Source organism: Macaca nemestrina, chromosome 9, assembly GCF_043159975.1.
Source record: "Macaca nemestrina isolate mMacNem1 chromosome 9, mMacNem.hap1, whole genome shotgun sequence".
Lineage (NCBI taxonomy): Eukaryota > Metazoa > Chordata > Mammalia > Primates > Cercopithecidae > Macaca > Macaca nemestrina.
This window is the reverse complement of record NC_092133.1, coordinates 73,814,679-73,829,409: the sequence shown is the minus strand read 5'-3', so window position 1 is coordinate 73,829,409 and position 14,731 is coordinate 73,814,679. Positions and strand designations below refer to the sequence as shown.

Here is a 14,731-nt window from a genome sequence, read left to right as displayed (position 1 = left end):
TCTGAGTATGTGTGCTGTGTGTGTTTCCTTTAGTGTGTGCATGTGTCTGTGTGCCTGTTTTGTTGTGTGCATGCGCATATGTGTGTGCATGCTTCTGTGTGCATGTGTGTATATGTATGTGTATGTGTGTGTATGTTTATGTTAGTGTGTGCATGTGTGTGCTTGTGTGTATGTGTGCATGTGTGTGTCTGTGAGCATGGTACTTTGGGCTGTGCCTCTGTGAAGCCCTATAGTCAGGGGGGAGTCCCCACACAGTCCTGGCTACAGGCTGCCTTGGAATTTGCCTTTGATGACTTAGACAGGCATGTCCCCTGGGGAAGATCTGTGAGTCCATCCTGGTATTCCCTAGGCAATGGGCAGACTCACGGGGAAGGAAGAGGAAGACAAAGCACACAGGGCCAACACTCTTGCATCTGAAGCATGCCTGGGCCCATGCTGGATATGTGACAGACTCAGAAGTGAGCCAGACCTGTCTGGTTGGGGCAACAAGCCCCATAAGAGCTCTGCCTGGAGGGGGGCTGAGGCAGGAAGTGAAGAACCTCTGTGGAGGGGTGACCTAGTCCAGCCCTAAATCCAGGGTAGAAGGCTGGATGATCCGTGCCCCCACTCTCCTCAGTATTGAAATCTCGTTAAGTCCAAGACTGTACTGAATCATGAATCAAGACATAGCCATGTCTGGTCCTGACTCTGCCCTCACTGTGTGACCTTGAATAAGTCGCTTGGCTTCTCTGGGTCTTGCTTCCCTCCCTATAAAATGAAGACATTGGATCATCTCTTCATTTAACAGGAACAATGAAATTCTACAGCGAAACATGTTGCCCCACAAATAGCAGGGTGGGACAAGGGTCACCACAGAAGAGCAACTTGGAAGTGGTCTAAGGATGTGGCTAAGAAAAGAGGGACAGTTCAGGGAGGCCTCTTTTGTGAAAAAAAAAAAAAAAAGATTAGGGAGTACAAGTGCAGTTTTGTTACATGGATGTACTGTATAGTGGTAAAGTCTGGGCTTTTAGTGCACCCATCACCCAAATAGTGTACATTGTACCCAATAGGTAATGTTTTTTTTTTTTTGAGACAGAGTTTCACTCTTGTCTGGAGTGCAATGATGTGATCTTGGCTCACTGCAACCTCTGCCTCCCAGGTTCAAGCGATTCTCCTGCCTCAGCCTCCCAAGGAGCTGGGATCACAGGGGCCTGCCACCATGCCCAGCTAATTTTTGTATTTTTAGTAGAGACGGGGTTTTACCATGTTGGCGAGGCTTGTCTCAAACTCCTGACCTCAGGTAATCTGCCCACCTCGGCCTCCCAGAGTGCTGGGGTTACAGGCTTGAGCCACCACACCTGGCCCAACAGGTAATTTTTTTATCCCACACCCCCTCACCGTCCCACTTTTTGGAGTCTCCAGTATTATTATTCCTTTCTGTATGTCCATGTGTACCCAGTTTTGCTCCCACTCATAAGTGAGAACGTGGGCTTTTAGTGTACCCATCACTTTCTCTCTGACTTTGTTTCTGAGTTAGTTCACTTAGGATAACGGCCTCCAGTTCCCTCTGTGTTGCTGCAAAACACATGATTTCAGTTTTTTTCTAAGGCTAATATTCCTCAGTGTGCATGTGGTGTGTGTGTGTGTGTACCACATTTTCTTTATCCAGCCATCCATTGATGGACACTTAGGTTGATTCCACGACTTTGCTATTGTGAATAGTGCTGCAATAAACATATGAGTGCAGGTGTTTTTTTGGTCTAATGATTTCTTTTCCTTTGGGTAGATACTCATTAGCGGGATTGCTAGATTGAATGGTAGTTCTATTTTGAGCCCTTTGAGAAATCTCCACACTGTTTCAGGAAGGCTTCTTGAGCTTGGCTTTGAAGGATGAGTGGAGAGGGAGGCAGAGAGAATAATACAAGAAGAATCTGAGAGGTGGGAGAGCACAGCAGACTTTATCAACAAACATTCATATAGCACTCACTATACAGCAGAAATCATTCTAAGATAGGGGTTAGTAAACTATGGCCTGCAGGGCAAACCTGGCTCACTACCTGATTTTATAAATAAAGTTTTATTGGAACATCCATTTGTTTACATATTGCCTATGGCTGGTTTGGAGCTACAAGGACCGAAGTGAGAGATCATGGGAGTCTGTGTGAGCTGCAATGCCATAGAATATTTACTATCTGGCTCTTTATGGAAAAAGTTTGCATCCCTGTTATAAGACTTTTAAAAGCATGGACTCATTTAATTTTCTTGGCAACCATATTGGAAAGTTATTGTTATTGTGTCCACTTTATAGATGAGGAAATTCAGGCTCAGAGAGATCAAATAGTGCACCTAAGGCCACGCAGTGAGGAAGGAGGAGATGAGACATGAACTCAGGCAGTGGACTCCAGAGAGTCTGTGTTCTGGCCACTGTGCTGTGCCAAGAGCAAGCCCCTGGGAGGAAGGCTAAGCTGAGAAGGGTCTTCAGAGCACCTCCTTGGCCTTGCCAGGTTTGTGACCAGCGCAGTGATGTCTCAAAGCTGTGTTTTGGTTACCGCAATAATGTGAATATTCAGGGACCAGCCTGCTTAATGGGGACGCTCAGTCTCCAACTGTGTCTCTCAAATGCTAGACAGTTCTTGGAGGCAACACCTACATGCTGTTAGCCAGGCACTGCTCACAAGGGTTTCTCCATAAAGACTTCCTATTTTAGCTTATTAGTCAGTGTTTGTATAGTTGCCGCGTGCTGTGGTCTGTGTCCTAGCTGCCTGCATAGATCACAAATGCTTGGAAGGCCTGGATTGTGTCTCTCTCTGTATGTTGTCCCCAGGGAGAATGGCTTCTCATCAGGTCAGAGGATTCTGGGGCCACATTCCCACTGTGAAGAAGCTGTCAAAATGCCTGTGTCCAGAGGTGCTTCAACGAGAGCAGAGGTGATGTGCAGGAGGGGCTAGTGATTGTGGCAGAGGCTGTGAGTGCCTTGCCCATGCCCCCAGCCCACTCTATTCCTGTCCCACTCAAATGCCCCTACTGTCAGTGCCTTCCCTCCCTTTGCCAGTGTGAGCCAAGATATCTGGAAGTGCCTGGAGCAAACACCCCCAGGTGCAGCCCTTGCCAATGATAGACCCTAATGGGAGTATAAATACCCCATATTCCACCCCTCAGATGGCACAGCTCTGAGGCATGTTCTATCCCGGTGCTGCCCCTATGATTTTCTGTAATGATGGAAATGTTCTCTATGTGTGCTGTCCAACATGATAGCCACCAGCCATCTGTGGTTATTGAGCTTTTGGAATTTGGTTAGTGGGACTGAGGAACTAAGTTTTTCAATTCAAGTAATTTAAATGTAGATAGCTCAATGTGGCTGGTGCCTTCCATGTTGGACAAGGTGGTTCTGCCCCATCTCCTAGAGGTCCCCAGTGGCATTGAGCCTTGGTTGTCTGCAGCAGTGTCCTGACCATTAACAAACCCTGCCCTCTCACTTTCCCATTTTATTTCTCCACTCCCCAACTGGTTCTCCCCTGGGATCACTACTCAAATACACTATTCATGTAAGCCATACGAAATTGCCATTTTTGAGGTTAAAAAATGGTTGAATGTCAGTATTTTCAAATGGTTAAATTTGCACTGAAATCTCCACCATACATCTGTTTCTGGGGAACCCCACCATAACGGGATGTTGAGATTTGTGCTTGTTCGTGTGTGTAAGTTGAAGTCATTCCCTGTCCAGGCTGGGTTCTAATCCCAGCTCTGCTTCCAAGTGGCTGTGTGGCCTTGGAACCTCAGTGTGCCTTGGTCCTCAGGGAGGACCTGCCCATACCCCTGGGCGTGGTGCCTGCCCTATCTTTAGAATGGTTGGAAGGAAGAAGGGAGCTCGTAGATAGGGCTGTTTGTTAAAGACGTCAGCACAGTGAAGAGGTAAGGTGTCCTCCTGCATGGGGCCATTCTGGGGCACAGTGCCCTGGCCGCATTCTCCCTGGGTGGAGGATACCTGCTTGTGGCTGACGGAATTCAGACAGTGTGTTTCTTTGATGCTACGAGACTGGCTTTCCTGCTGCCCCACTTTGTGTAATCGGGTCTTTTTGGCAGGAAGGACTTAGTAGCTAGCGTGAGCTCCCAAGTAGGAACTCTAGGAACATGCACTCGGGCTGCCGTTTAATCTGAGCGAGAGCACGATTTGATGGGAGGCTGCTCAGGGCCTTACATTTGCTTCCCTCATTTACAAAAAGGCAGTAAACAGTTGAACAACATTGTGATTGTGAGGCTTTTCATATGTGGCTTTTTTTTTTTCCTGGAATGGAACCAGACAGGATGGGGGCACTGCACTTGCAGGCAACGTGGGTTTTTCCAGCCCCTCCATCTTATTGACCTTCCCAGGGATTTGTTAATGCAGCTCAGCTACCAGGCTCCCAGCATGCCTGTGTTGCCGGGAGGCTGATCCCACCAGGGACTCCAGAGGAAACCCAGAGTTCATGCCAAAATATCTAGTAGAAGGAGTTTATATGGGGAACTAATTATAAAGGTGTCCAAGGAGATAAAAAGTCAAGCAAAAAATGGAGAGGCAGCCCAGAGAATAGCAATGGCAGGAAGCTGCTAGCATCCCTAGGGCTAGATGGGGAAGGGAGGAGCTGGTTTTCTAGAACTCAGGATCCAGCAGCACCTGGTGGATGCTGGAACTATAGAAGGTCTGCTGGACCAGGCAGGACCACAGAGGAAAGGACTCTGGGGAGGGCAGGACACCCAGAGGTGATACATGTAATGACAGAAATGTTCTCTATCTGGAGCTGCCACCAAATGCAGAGAGAGGGAAAAATGTCCTGGTTTCTGGCCTGCACCCACCCTGCAGACTTCTGCCTGCATTCCTGCTGAATCGAACAAACTTCCCTAGAAGGAAGAGTGAGGGAGCCTGGGGAGTGTAGTCCACAGTCCACAGAGGAGGGGTAAAGATTGGGTTTCAGAGCAAGCAGGCCAATGACCAACAGGGTGGCCCAAGAGCCTTTAAATGAAAGGCTGTCATCCTGGGGCTGTGAATGAGCTTCAGGGGGTCCTTGCCCTTCTAGGAAGTACAGGCATATTTTGTCTCTATGTAAGCACATGCATTTCTCCAGAAAGAAAGTTGGTATCTTCAGATTCTCAAGTTGGTTTGTGCTACCAAAAGATTCAGCATAATCAATAAATAATAATCCAACCACCTTATCTTCAACATGCGAAGTCGGAGGGCTCAGAGAAACACCCATAGCAAGAGTGTCTATACTCTTGGTCCAGGGTCCTACTGGCTGTTGTCCTTCAACTGTCCTGGAAGAGCCAGCCTGTTAGGAGAGTCCCCCATCTGTTCCCTGCCTCTCCAGAATCAACTGTCCCATCTTCCCAGTCAGCTTTTCCCTGATCTCAAGCACACAGACCTGCTCGCACAGTGCACTTCTGCAGTCCGGGGAAGCCATACCATGGATGTGGATCCTGGTGTAGATGCGCCACATAGTGCTCGACACAGGCAGAGCTGGCACTGGAAAGAGAGCCCAGTCTCCTCCATGCAGCCTCCCTCCTTCAGCAAACATTTGCCTTGCACCTGCCATATGCCAGACGTTTTGCTAACTGCCAGGGATACGGCACTGATCAAGATAGATGATGTCCCTGCTGTCACGGAGGTAGAAGTGGAAACAGAAAACAAACAAGAGAACAAATGCAGCAACAAGATCATTTCTGATTATGATAAGTGTGGAGATGATAATAGAGCAGGGTGCTGGCAGACAGTGATGCGGGAGTCTGGGGCTACTTTTGGTGGGGAAGGTTTCTCTCCGGAGGTCTTGTGTAAACTGACATGAGAAGGATGAGAAGGAGCCAGCTTTCCAAGGTCTCCAGAGAAAGTATGCCAGATGGGGACAACAGCCAGTGCAAAGTCCCTGGGGCGGGAATGAGCAGAAGAAGAAGAATCCGTACTTGTGTGGCCAAAGACGAATCCTGCCTCACAGTCTTTGACTCTTTTGACTTGCCTGCAGACTCTTCTTGCCTCCTGCAGACTCTTCTTGCTTCCCTGGGTGAATGGGTGGCAAAGAAGGCTTTCCTTAGCCATGCTCCCTTGTCAGCACAGTGCCTGGCAGGTGGCTGGAAGCCACAGCTGAATTTTTGCAGTGTCTTTGAGATGCCAGGAGGATGGCAGATCATTTCTGTACAATTCATCAGCCACACAAAAGCCCTGAGATCAAAGAGCATGGACTTAATTTATTTTGTTTGTTTTGCAGAGGAAATAGTGCTTCCTTGGACTGAAAGCTCTGAGGACTAAGAACTGAATGGAAAGGGGGCGTTTGGATTAAATGAATGGGCTGGCCAGCTCTGACCCAGTTTTCACCCAGTGCAGCAGCGATGGGGGAGGGAATTGCCTTCTGGCTCTCTGCTCTGGCCCAGGGGCTGGTCATTTCATGGGGCTGGGCCTTCTGTGTGAGTCACGCTTGATGGAAGTGTCCTTGAAGTTGATTCATGGGGAGGAGAGGAGGGCAACCAGGAGTTGTGGCCTCAAGCCCTGCCTGAGTTCATCCTTGGATCCCTCAGGCTTGCTTGACACTAGCTCATCACCTTAGCAATGAGGACAAGTGCAGATTCGGGTGAAGCTCACCTACATTTCATAGGAACCTATCAAATGTGAACAAACTAGGAGAAGGAAATCACTGAGCCTCACATGGCAAAGGAGCACTCAAAGTAGGGAATTCTGAGGAAGCCTAGAATGGGCTGGGCAGGGAGGGCAGGGGACAGTCCCACTCATCATCGTGACCAGGCTGGACCTGTGATTGCAGTGAGTGAGACTTGGCCAGGAGAGGCTTGGGTCTAGGAGTCCTGGGTTCGAGTTCCATTAACTATTTGACCCTGAGCTGGTGACTTTGTCTTTTTTAGAAGCCTCAGCCTCTTCACCTTTTGAGTAGGGGTGAGGATACCTGCCTGTGCTACCTCTCAGGCTTGGTGTGAGAGCCCAGTTCTGAAGGTTGGAAAGTATTGCCAAGCACATGGTAGGTACTCAGTAAATATCTGTTTGCTTAAATGAAAGAATGCATGAATAACTGAAAGAGATCAAAGCTGATATATTATTCTAGAACTTTATGACTATAGGGAATGAAGATTAATATGGCAAGGATAAGGAGGAAGTTAAAGCCAACTGCTACAAGGTACCTGTGGTGGGGGGTCCAGTGTCTTAGTGGCTTGGCCAACTCTTTCAGGTGCCCTCATCTCAGAAAGATCAATGGTGCAGACAGACTGCAGTTTATCCAGTTCACATTGGATGTATGCCTTGGATCCGTATCCCTAGGATACTTGGGCCCATTTTTTGATTTCTTGCTCTTCTAGATTGTTTTAGACAGCAATCCATATGAAGATCTGAAAAGAGAATATAGCCCGAGAGTGATGGAAGGCTGCAACCATGACATTTTGAGTATGCTCCACTAATTAAAAATTAAGTTGTTAATTCCCAAGTAAAGAAGGAAAATGTGAGGGCATCTGAAGAAGAGAACATGTTCATGTATCGTGATTGCTGACCAACTCTCGGTGTAACAGACAGAACTTTATGAATGAGGAATGAGGAGTCATCTAACTTAGGGTAGAGTGAAGGGTTCAGGAAGGCTGAAACACAAAACTGGTAAAAACTGCTAAAGATAGCCACAGACATTTGTAAAATTATAGGCAGAGAATTAGAAGATGAACGAGATAGGAGAGTATCACTGCTTAGGAAGTGTGACACTGTTAGCAAACAGAAACAAACTAGAAAGTGAGCATTTCTGTATTTTTTTCTCTTGTCTCTATCTAGGATTACTGTCTTTAGAACAAAAAAGAGAAAATCTCTTGCATGGAACTAGAGAGGCACTTCGAAATGCATTTCTAGGACCAGAGGGGCTCTATGGCTGGGTCCTGAAGTACACTGTAGATGTGGTTGCAGAACTGGGGAGTCTTTTGATGGACTTTTTTTTCATTATGGGTTCAATTTTTCTGCCTCTTTGAATGCCTGGTAGTTTTTGATTGGATACCAGACATTATGAATCTTACCTTGGTTGCTGGATATCTTAGTACTCCTATAAAACATTCTTGAGCTTATTTTCTGGGACATGATCAAGTTGTATGGAAACAGGTTGATCTTTTTTGGGTCTTGCCTTTGAGTTTTATTAGGTGGGACCAGAGCTCCCTTAATCTAGGGCTAATTTTTTCCCACTGCAGAGATGGTGCTATTCTGAGTACTCTACCAGGTGCTCTGTGAACTTGAGGTTTCCACTCCGGCTGGTGGGAACGTTAACTGTTCCCAGCCCTGTATAAACTTTGAGAAATGTTCTATCTGCTCCTTTAGGGTGTTTCTCTCCCCCACCTTGGATAGCTTTCACACATGCCTGTGTCGACCAATACTTAGCTAAAGACTCAAGGGGGTCCCTCTGCTGATCTCAAGTATTCACTGGGCAGCTCTTTCTTTTCTGCTGCCCTGGCCTGTGAATTCCAGCCTCCTTGGCCTCCCTGGAATCCAGCCTTCATCTCCTCAACTCAGGGAGACATCTGGGCCCTGCTGGGGTCCCCCTTCTTTCTGCTGTGGCTTGGACACTCTCTCCAGACAGGAAGTTGGGGCAACTATAGGGCTCACTTCGTTTCTCCTCTCTCAGGAATTGCTATTCTTCCCTGACTGAGCTCCAGTGTCTGAAAATCATTGTCTCAAATGTCTTGTCCGAATTTTTAGTTGTTTCAGGTGGGAGGAGAGATCTAGTCCATGCTACTTCCTTTGTAGAATCTTTGAATGGTGAGATAAGTTTTTTTTTTTTTTTTTTTTTTTTTTTTTTTTTTTTTTTTTTTTACCTCTAGCATTCTAGAACTTTTTGTACTTGTTAGAATTTCTCAGTGGGTGTTAGAAGATGGATTCTGGAGCCTGTAGTCTAATGATGTCATGGCTTATCTCTGGAAATAATCTTGATTGGATTGTTAAACTGAGTGCTTAGGAGCCCTTAGAGAGGCAAATGCTAGTCACAGAGGCCAAGCTAGACTCTCTGCAAACAGGTCAGGCTGGAATCCCCAGTTATCAAGGGACTGAAGTTAACCTGAAAGGTTTCCTTTACCATGACTTAAACTAAGGTGCATGATAATGAGTGTTAACTGGGTACCAGGCTTGCCTTTATGCCAGGTTCTGTCCTTATAGCAACCCTGTCAGCTAGTTACCCCCATCCCTGTTTTCCAGATGAGATAAAGGAACTTTCCCAAATTTAGGGTCCAAATTCACATCTGCCCACCCTTAAATGAGATGCTGCATTGTGCAGCATCTTTCTTAGCATCTTGATTAGGGAGAATCCAAGAGCTGGAACTTGAATATGAATCAGTAAAACAGAAACAAAGAATCAGACACAAGATAAAGGATCCCTCTTTGTCCCTGAATTGAGATAAGAAAACATCATCAGAAGCAGATGGAGGCTAAGTACTTATTCCCAGAAAAGGCCTCATTTTTAGAAGGTTATTTAGAGATTATTTAGTCCCCAACTTATAGCTGTGGTTGACAGAAGCCAAGTGGCCAACAGCTCTTGATGTGGTGTCATACTCATGGGCAGACAGAAACTTCCCTGACAGGATTTTCCCTTAAACCTCTGTCACATGAAGGGACATTTTTTACGCATTTATAAAGTATATAATTACTATCCCAGTAGCTAGATACAACCTTGTCAATTATAAATAAATCATCACCTCGCCTCCTCATCACCACCCAAATGTCTTTCACGCTCCAATTTAATTAACCCACTTACTTTACTCTCTAATAAACTTTTGCAAAAGTTACCCCCACTTTCCAGCTCCATCTAGCAAAGAATGCTGGCTGGATGTCAGCCATGTTTTGGGCCCCCACCTGAATCTCCGCCTCAAATGTAACTCAAATGTGATCATCTACCCTACCTAGCGTCTCACATGAAGACATGAGGTCTGGGACATGACCAGGAGGCATGGCCCATTTTACTGCCTGGATTGCCCTGGGGGTTGTGGCAGGTGAAAAGATCAGAGAATGAGAAATTCCTTCCTCCTTCCAGAGGCCAGGTGGGACGGTGGGGGAAAGGGCAGGGGCTTGTTGAATTTTGTTGAAAAGCACTTTTCTCTCTTGGAACACCATCTCATGTCTAAAGCAGCCAAGATCATTAAGTAAATATAGGCTCTGTGCTTTTATTTTCACTGCTATTAGCAAAGTTTGTAGGAGGAAAGATACATTGAGTGGGGAGTTTAATCAAAGCCAGGGGTGTTCCACGGGAAAATACTTGTTAGGCCCAGTTTCCTGTGGTGAAAGTCTTATAAATTTCAAATATGTTTTGTGACTCTCCACAAACTTTTGTTTCCTGCAGGTTTGTAATTGAGATATACGCACTGGGGAGAAAAAACATCCAGACACCCAGGTCCTTAGAAATACAGGTGCCCTGATATGACTGTAGCTTGCAGCCTTGCCCATAAAACAGGTGGGGCAGGTGCTTGAACATGTGGTTCACATGTTGCATAGAATGCTGACTCCTGGGCAGGGGCACACTTGGCCTGTATTTTAATACACCTAGACTTCAAACCCAGTTTGTGAATCACCTCCTTTGGAAGCTGTCCTTGCACCCTAGGCTGGAAGTGAGCTCTCATCCTCTGAACTTCAATTGCCCTATATCCATACCTCTGTAGTTAGGGCTCTGGTCACTTTCCACCTGGGATTTGAGTTGGTACTTGCCTTCTCACCTACTCACCTGGACTGGACTCTCCTTTGAAGACAGGGTCAAGGTTGAAGTCATCTTTGTGACCCCTGCAGGGCATTGCACGTAGCAGATGTGACCTCTCGCTGGTGGTCAGATCAACTTCAAGGGCACAGGGTTCCTCTTTTCATCTGTCTGATGACCTCTGTTTAGTGTATTGCTCAAGATGACAATAAGAGGAAGATTCTCCCCCTGTTTAATTCTGGGATGCCACTGGTCAGGCTCCCCTTGTATCTTAGGGGTCCAGGGCTGAGAGCTGTGGCTTCAGCTGAGGCTCTAGGCTAAGCCAGTAGGACTTGTGTCTTGTATTAGTCTGTTCTCATGCTGCTAGTAAAGACATACCTGAGACTGGGTAGTTTACAAAGGAGAGAGTTTTAATGGACTCACAGTTCCACGTGGCTGGGGAAGCCTCACAATCATGGCAGAAGGTAAATGAGGAGCAAAGTCACATCTTACATGGCAGCAGGTAAGAAGGCATGTGCAGGGGAACTGTCAGATCTCATGAGACCTTTTCACTATCATGAGAGCAGCATGGGAAAAACATGCCCCCATCATTCAGTTACCTCCCACTGGGTCCCTCCTACAACACATGGGAATTAGTACAATTCAAGGTGATATTTGAGTGGAGACACAGAGCCAAACCATATCAGGTCTACTACTTTGGTAACCTCTTGGAATGAGTCTCATAGGGCCCTTCTATCCCCTGTACTCATGACAGTATGACTCTTTGGGTGGGTCCGAGGCAGGATATGACTGGTGGTCAAACCCAAACTCTTATTAGAGAAAGTATATCCTCTTACTAGTGAGATACCTTAAAGTTTTGAAAAGGAGGATTTTTATGATAATAAAATTTTGCATTTATGGTAGAAAACTTGGCAAACACAGAAAAATTATAAAGAGAAAGCAATGTCTGTAATTCTACAATGCAGAAATCATGTTTGGGTGTATTTTATTATTATATAATGAAATGTTATTCTGAAAACATAGATTGGTTAATATACATAAATGTTAATGTGTATATTGGTTAATATACATAATATACATAAAGCTTTAATATATACTTATTTAAAAAAATAAGTCTGGGCACAGTGGCTCATGCCTGTAATCCCAGCACTTGGGGAGACTAAGGCAGGCAGATCACCTCAGGGCAGGAGTTCGAGACCAGCCTGGCCAACATGGCAAAACCCCATCTTTACTAAAAATGCAAAAATTAGCCAGGCGTGGTAGCGGGCACCTGTAATCCCAGCTACTTGGGAGACTGAATTAGGAGAATCACTTGAACCTGGGAGACAAAGGTTGCAGCAAGCCAAGATCACACCACTGCACTCTGTCTCAAATAAATAAATAAATAAGTAGGCCGGGCGCGGTGGCTCACGCCTGTAATCCCAGCACTTTGGGAGGCCAAGATGGGCAGATCACGAGGTCAGGAGATCGAGACCATCCTGGCTAACATGGTGAAACCCCGTCTCTACTAAAAATACAAAAAATTAGCCGGGTGTGGTGGCGGGTGCCTGTAGTCCCAGCTACTCAGGAGGCTGAGGCAGGAGAATGGCATGAACCTGGGAGGCGGAGCTTGCAGTGAGCTGAGATCGCACCACTGCACTCCAGCCTGGGCGACAGAGCGACACTCTGCCTCAAAAAAAAAAAAAGTAAAATAAAATAAAATTAAAAAATAATAAAGCCAGGCATGGTGGAGGACCACTTGAGCCCAGGAGGTGGTGGCTACAGTGAGCTATGATTGCACCACTGTACTCCAGCCTGGGTGACAGAGTGAGACACATTCTCTATTTTAAATTAAAAATAAATAAATAATTGAAAAAGTGAAATAAAAGTAACACACATGGTAAACATTGAAATAACTTATAAAAATATAAAATGAAAAGTAAAATTTTTCTGCCCACCCCACCCCACCCACCCTAATCCCTGAAACCTCTCTCCAAATACACCTACTATTTCTAAATTCTTTTGCATGCTTGTGGGTCCTGTGGAGGGATGCATATACCAGCATTTACATCCATGAATACTTAGGCTTATTTATTGTTTCTTAAACCTAGAAACATGTAATGAGCATTTCCTCTTGTGGTTGCTGACATTTCAAAACTATTTTTAATAGCATCACACCAGTTTATCATGAGGATATCCAGTCTTTATTTTCTGTTGTTGGGCATTGAGTTTCTTGCCAGTTTATTTCTTATTAAAGGTAATACTTCAAAATAAAGACAGCTTTTTTAAAAATATAATTTGATATCTCTGCTTATTTTTTTCAGGATAGGTTTCCAGAAATGGAATTATTGTAGCAAAGAACAGACTTTTTTTTTTTTTTAATGGCTGTTAGTAATTTTTTTTTTTTTTTGGAGTCTTGCTCTGTCACCCAGGCTGGAGGGTGGGGACGTGATCTCTGCTCACTGCAACCTCCATCTCCTGGGTTCAAGCAATTCTCCTGCCTCAACCTCCTGAGTAGCTGGGATTACAGGCATGCACCACTAAGCTCGGCTAATTTTTGTATTTTTAGTAGAGATGGTGTTTCACCCTGTTGGTCTGGCTGGTCTCGATCTCTTGACCTTGTCATCTGCCCGCCTTGGCCTCCCAAAGTGCTGGGATTACAGGCGTGAGCACTGCACCCGATCTGTTATAGTATTTTGTTGCATCAAATTAAAATACATTTTCAATAGAAATAGGACCATTTCTCTTGCCCATAAATTCTTTTTGGTGATTTGAAGATTTAAAAAGTAATACAAGAAAACATATTCTTGATAAAAATTTTAAACAACACAGAAGTACACAGAGGGAGAAGAAAAAGGGGCCCTTCCTGAATCTCCCTTCTCACATCTGAAAGAACCCTGGAATTGGACAGACCTGAATTCAAATTTAGATGTCGCTGCTGATCAGTTTTGTGATGTTGCAAGTTTTGGTTTTCTCATATGTAAAGTGACTATGTCAACAACGGGCCCGTAAGATTGTGGTGAGGATAAAGTGAATGTGTGCCGAGGCCTGGCCGGCGGCAGGCACTGTGACAATGATCATCCTTGTTGGTAGGTTGATTGCCTCTTCTCTGTGTCATGTGTACCCAGCAGACTCCAGCTGATATCACCCTAGAAAACAATTTCCTCATTCTGATAAATGCTGGCCCTTTTCTGCGAGATTGCTTTAAATTCGGAGCTGATGGAATCATGATGCTGTGACCTCTCCACGCAGAAGACAGTGTTTCTAGCAGCTTGAGGGGCTGCAGCTGCCCTGCTGAGCTTCAGCGGGTGTCTTAGTGCAAGGTTGCCCTACTCTTTGAGTAGCAAGGTCTTTACACTCCTATGTGAGGTTGGGCACACTCTGGATATCTATTTCTGAGAACTCTGACACTGGGGAGAAAACAATCAGTTGAGAGAAATCCCAGCTTGGATGGACATTTACTGAACATCCCCTTGGAACATCAGCCTGCTCAAAATTATAGGCATGGCACCATAAACCCTGCTATTTATATTGCACCAAATTCTGCAAATATCTTTAGTAACACTAAGCCCTTGGTTGTTTTAACTGCATCTCTAATTATAACCTTTTTAATATTTACAGTGGTGTCATGCCATCCTGATTAAAATGCCATGGTGAGCGATGCTGTTGGCACCTAGCGGCAGCATTGCTGATGAGAAGGCGTCACTAAAGCTGACCTTCCATCACTTCTTAAGTGAGCCATCACTTAGGATGGACACAGAGGTACCAATGAGCCACTGTTCTTGATCCCAGGATCCAAAATCTCTCAGGTGAGGCATCTCCTTATGTGGTCTTCAGGAGCCAGCATGCTGTGTGATTCCTAGGGAGCCAGAGGAAGCCGTGCTCTTGTGATGGCATATTTATTTCATTGACCTCATGTCATTTGGTCTACCTGATCAGCAGCTGCTATGAGTATGCCTGAAAGAGTGGCAGGCTCTGCAAGAGCTCCATCAGCAAGTAGAAATGGTAAATTATCTCACGTGTTTATCGAGCGCCTTTTGTGGCAGAAACATGGGCTATGATAATAATGACCATTGATTGAATTTCTAGAGGGAGATGGGCAC

General features: G+C 45.5%; 1 protein-coding gene across 20 annotated transcripts in view; it reads left to right on the top strand.

Moving 5' to 3' along the window:
• The window catches only part of LOC105465975 (potassium calcium-activated channel subfamily M alpha 1), a 763,404-nt gene that overhangs the window by 171,433 nt on the left and 577,240 nt on the right, over nt 1-14,731 (top strand). The window contains exon 1 of one of the 20 annotated variants that reach the window (XM_071068793.1): nt 6,954-6,971. The exons of the other annotated variants lie outside the window; for them this stretch is intronic. Within the exon in view, the coding sequence (XP_070924894.1) occupies nt 6,969-6,971 (3 nt within the window). The 5' untranslated portion in view covers nt 6,954-6,968. Of the gene's footprint in view, nt 1-6,953; nt 6,972-14,731 lie in introns of those variants that run through there. 20 annotated transcript variants of the gene reach the window in all.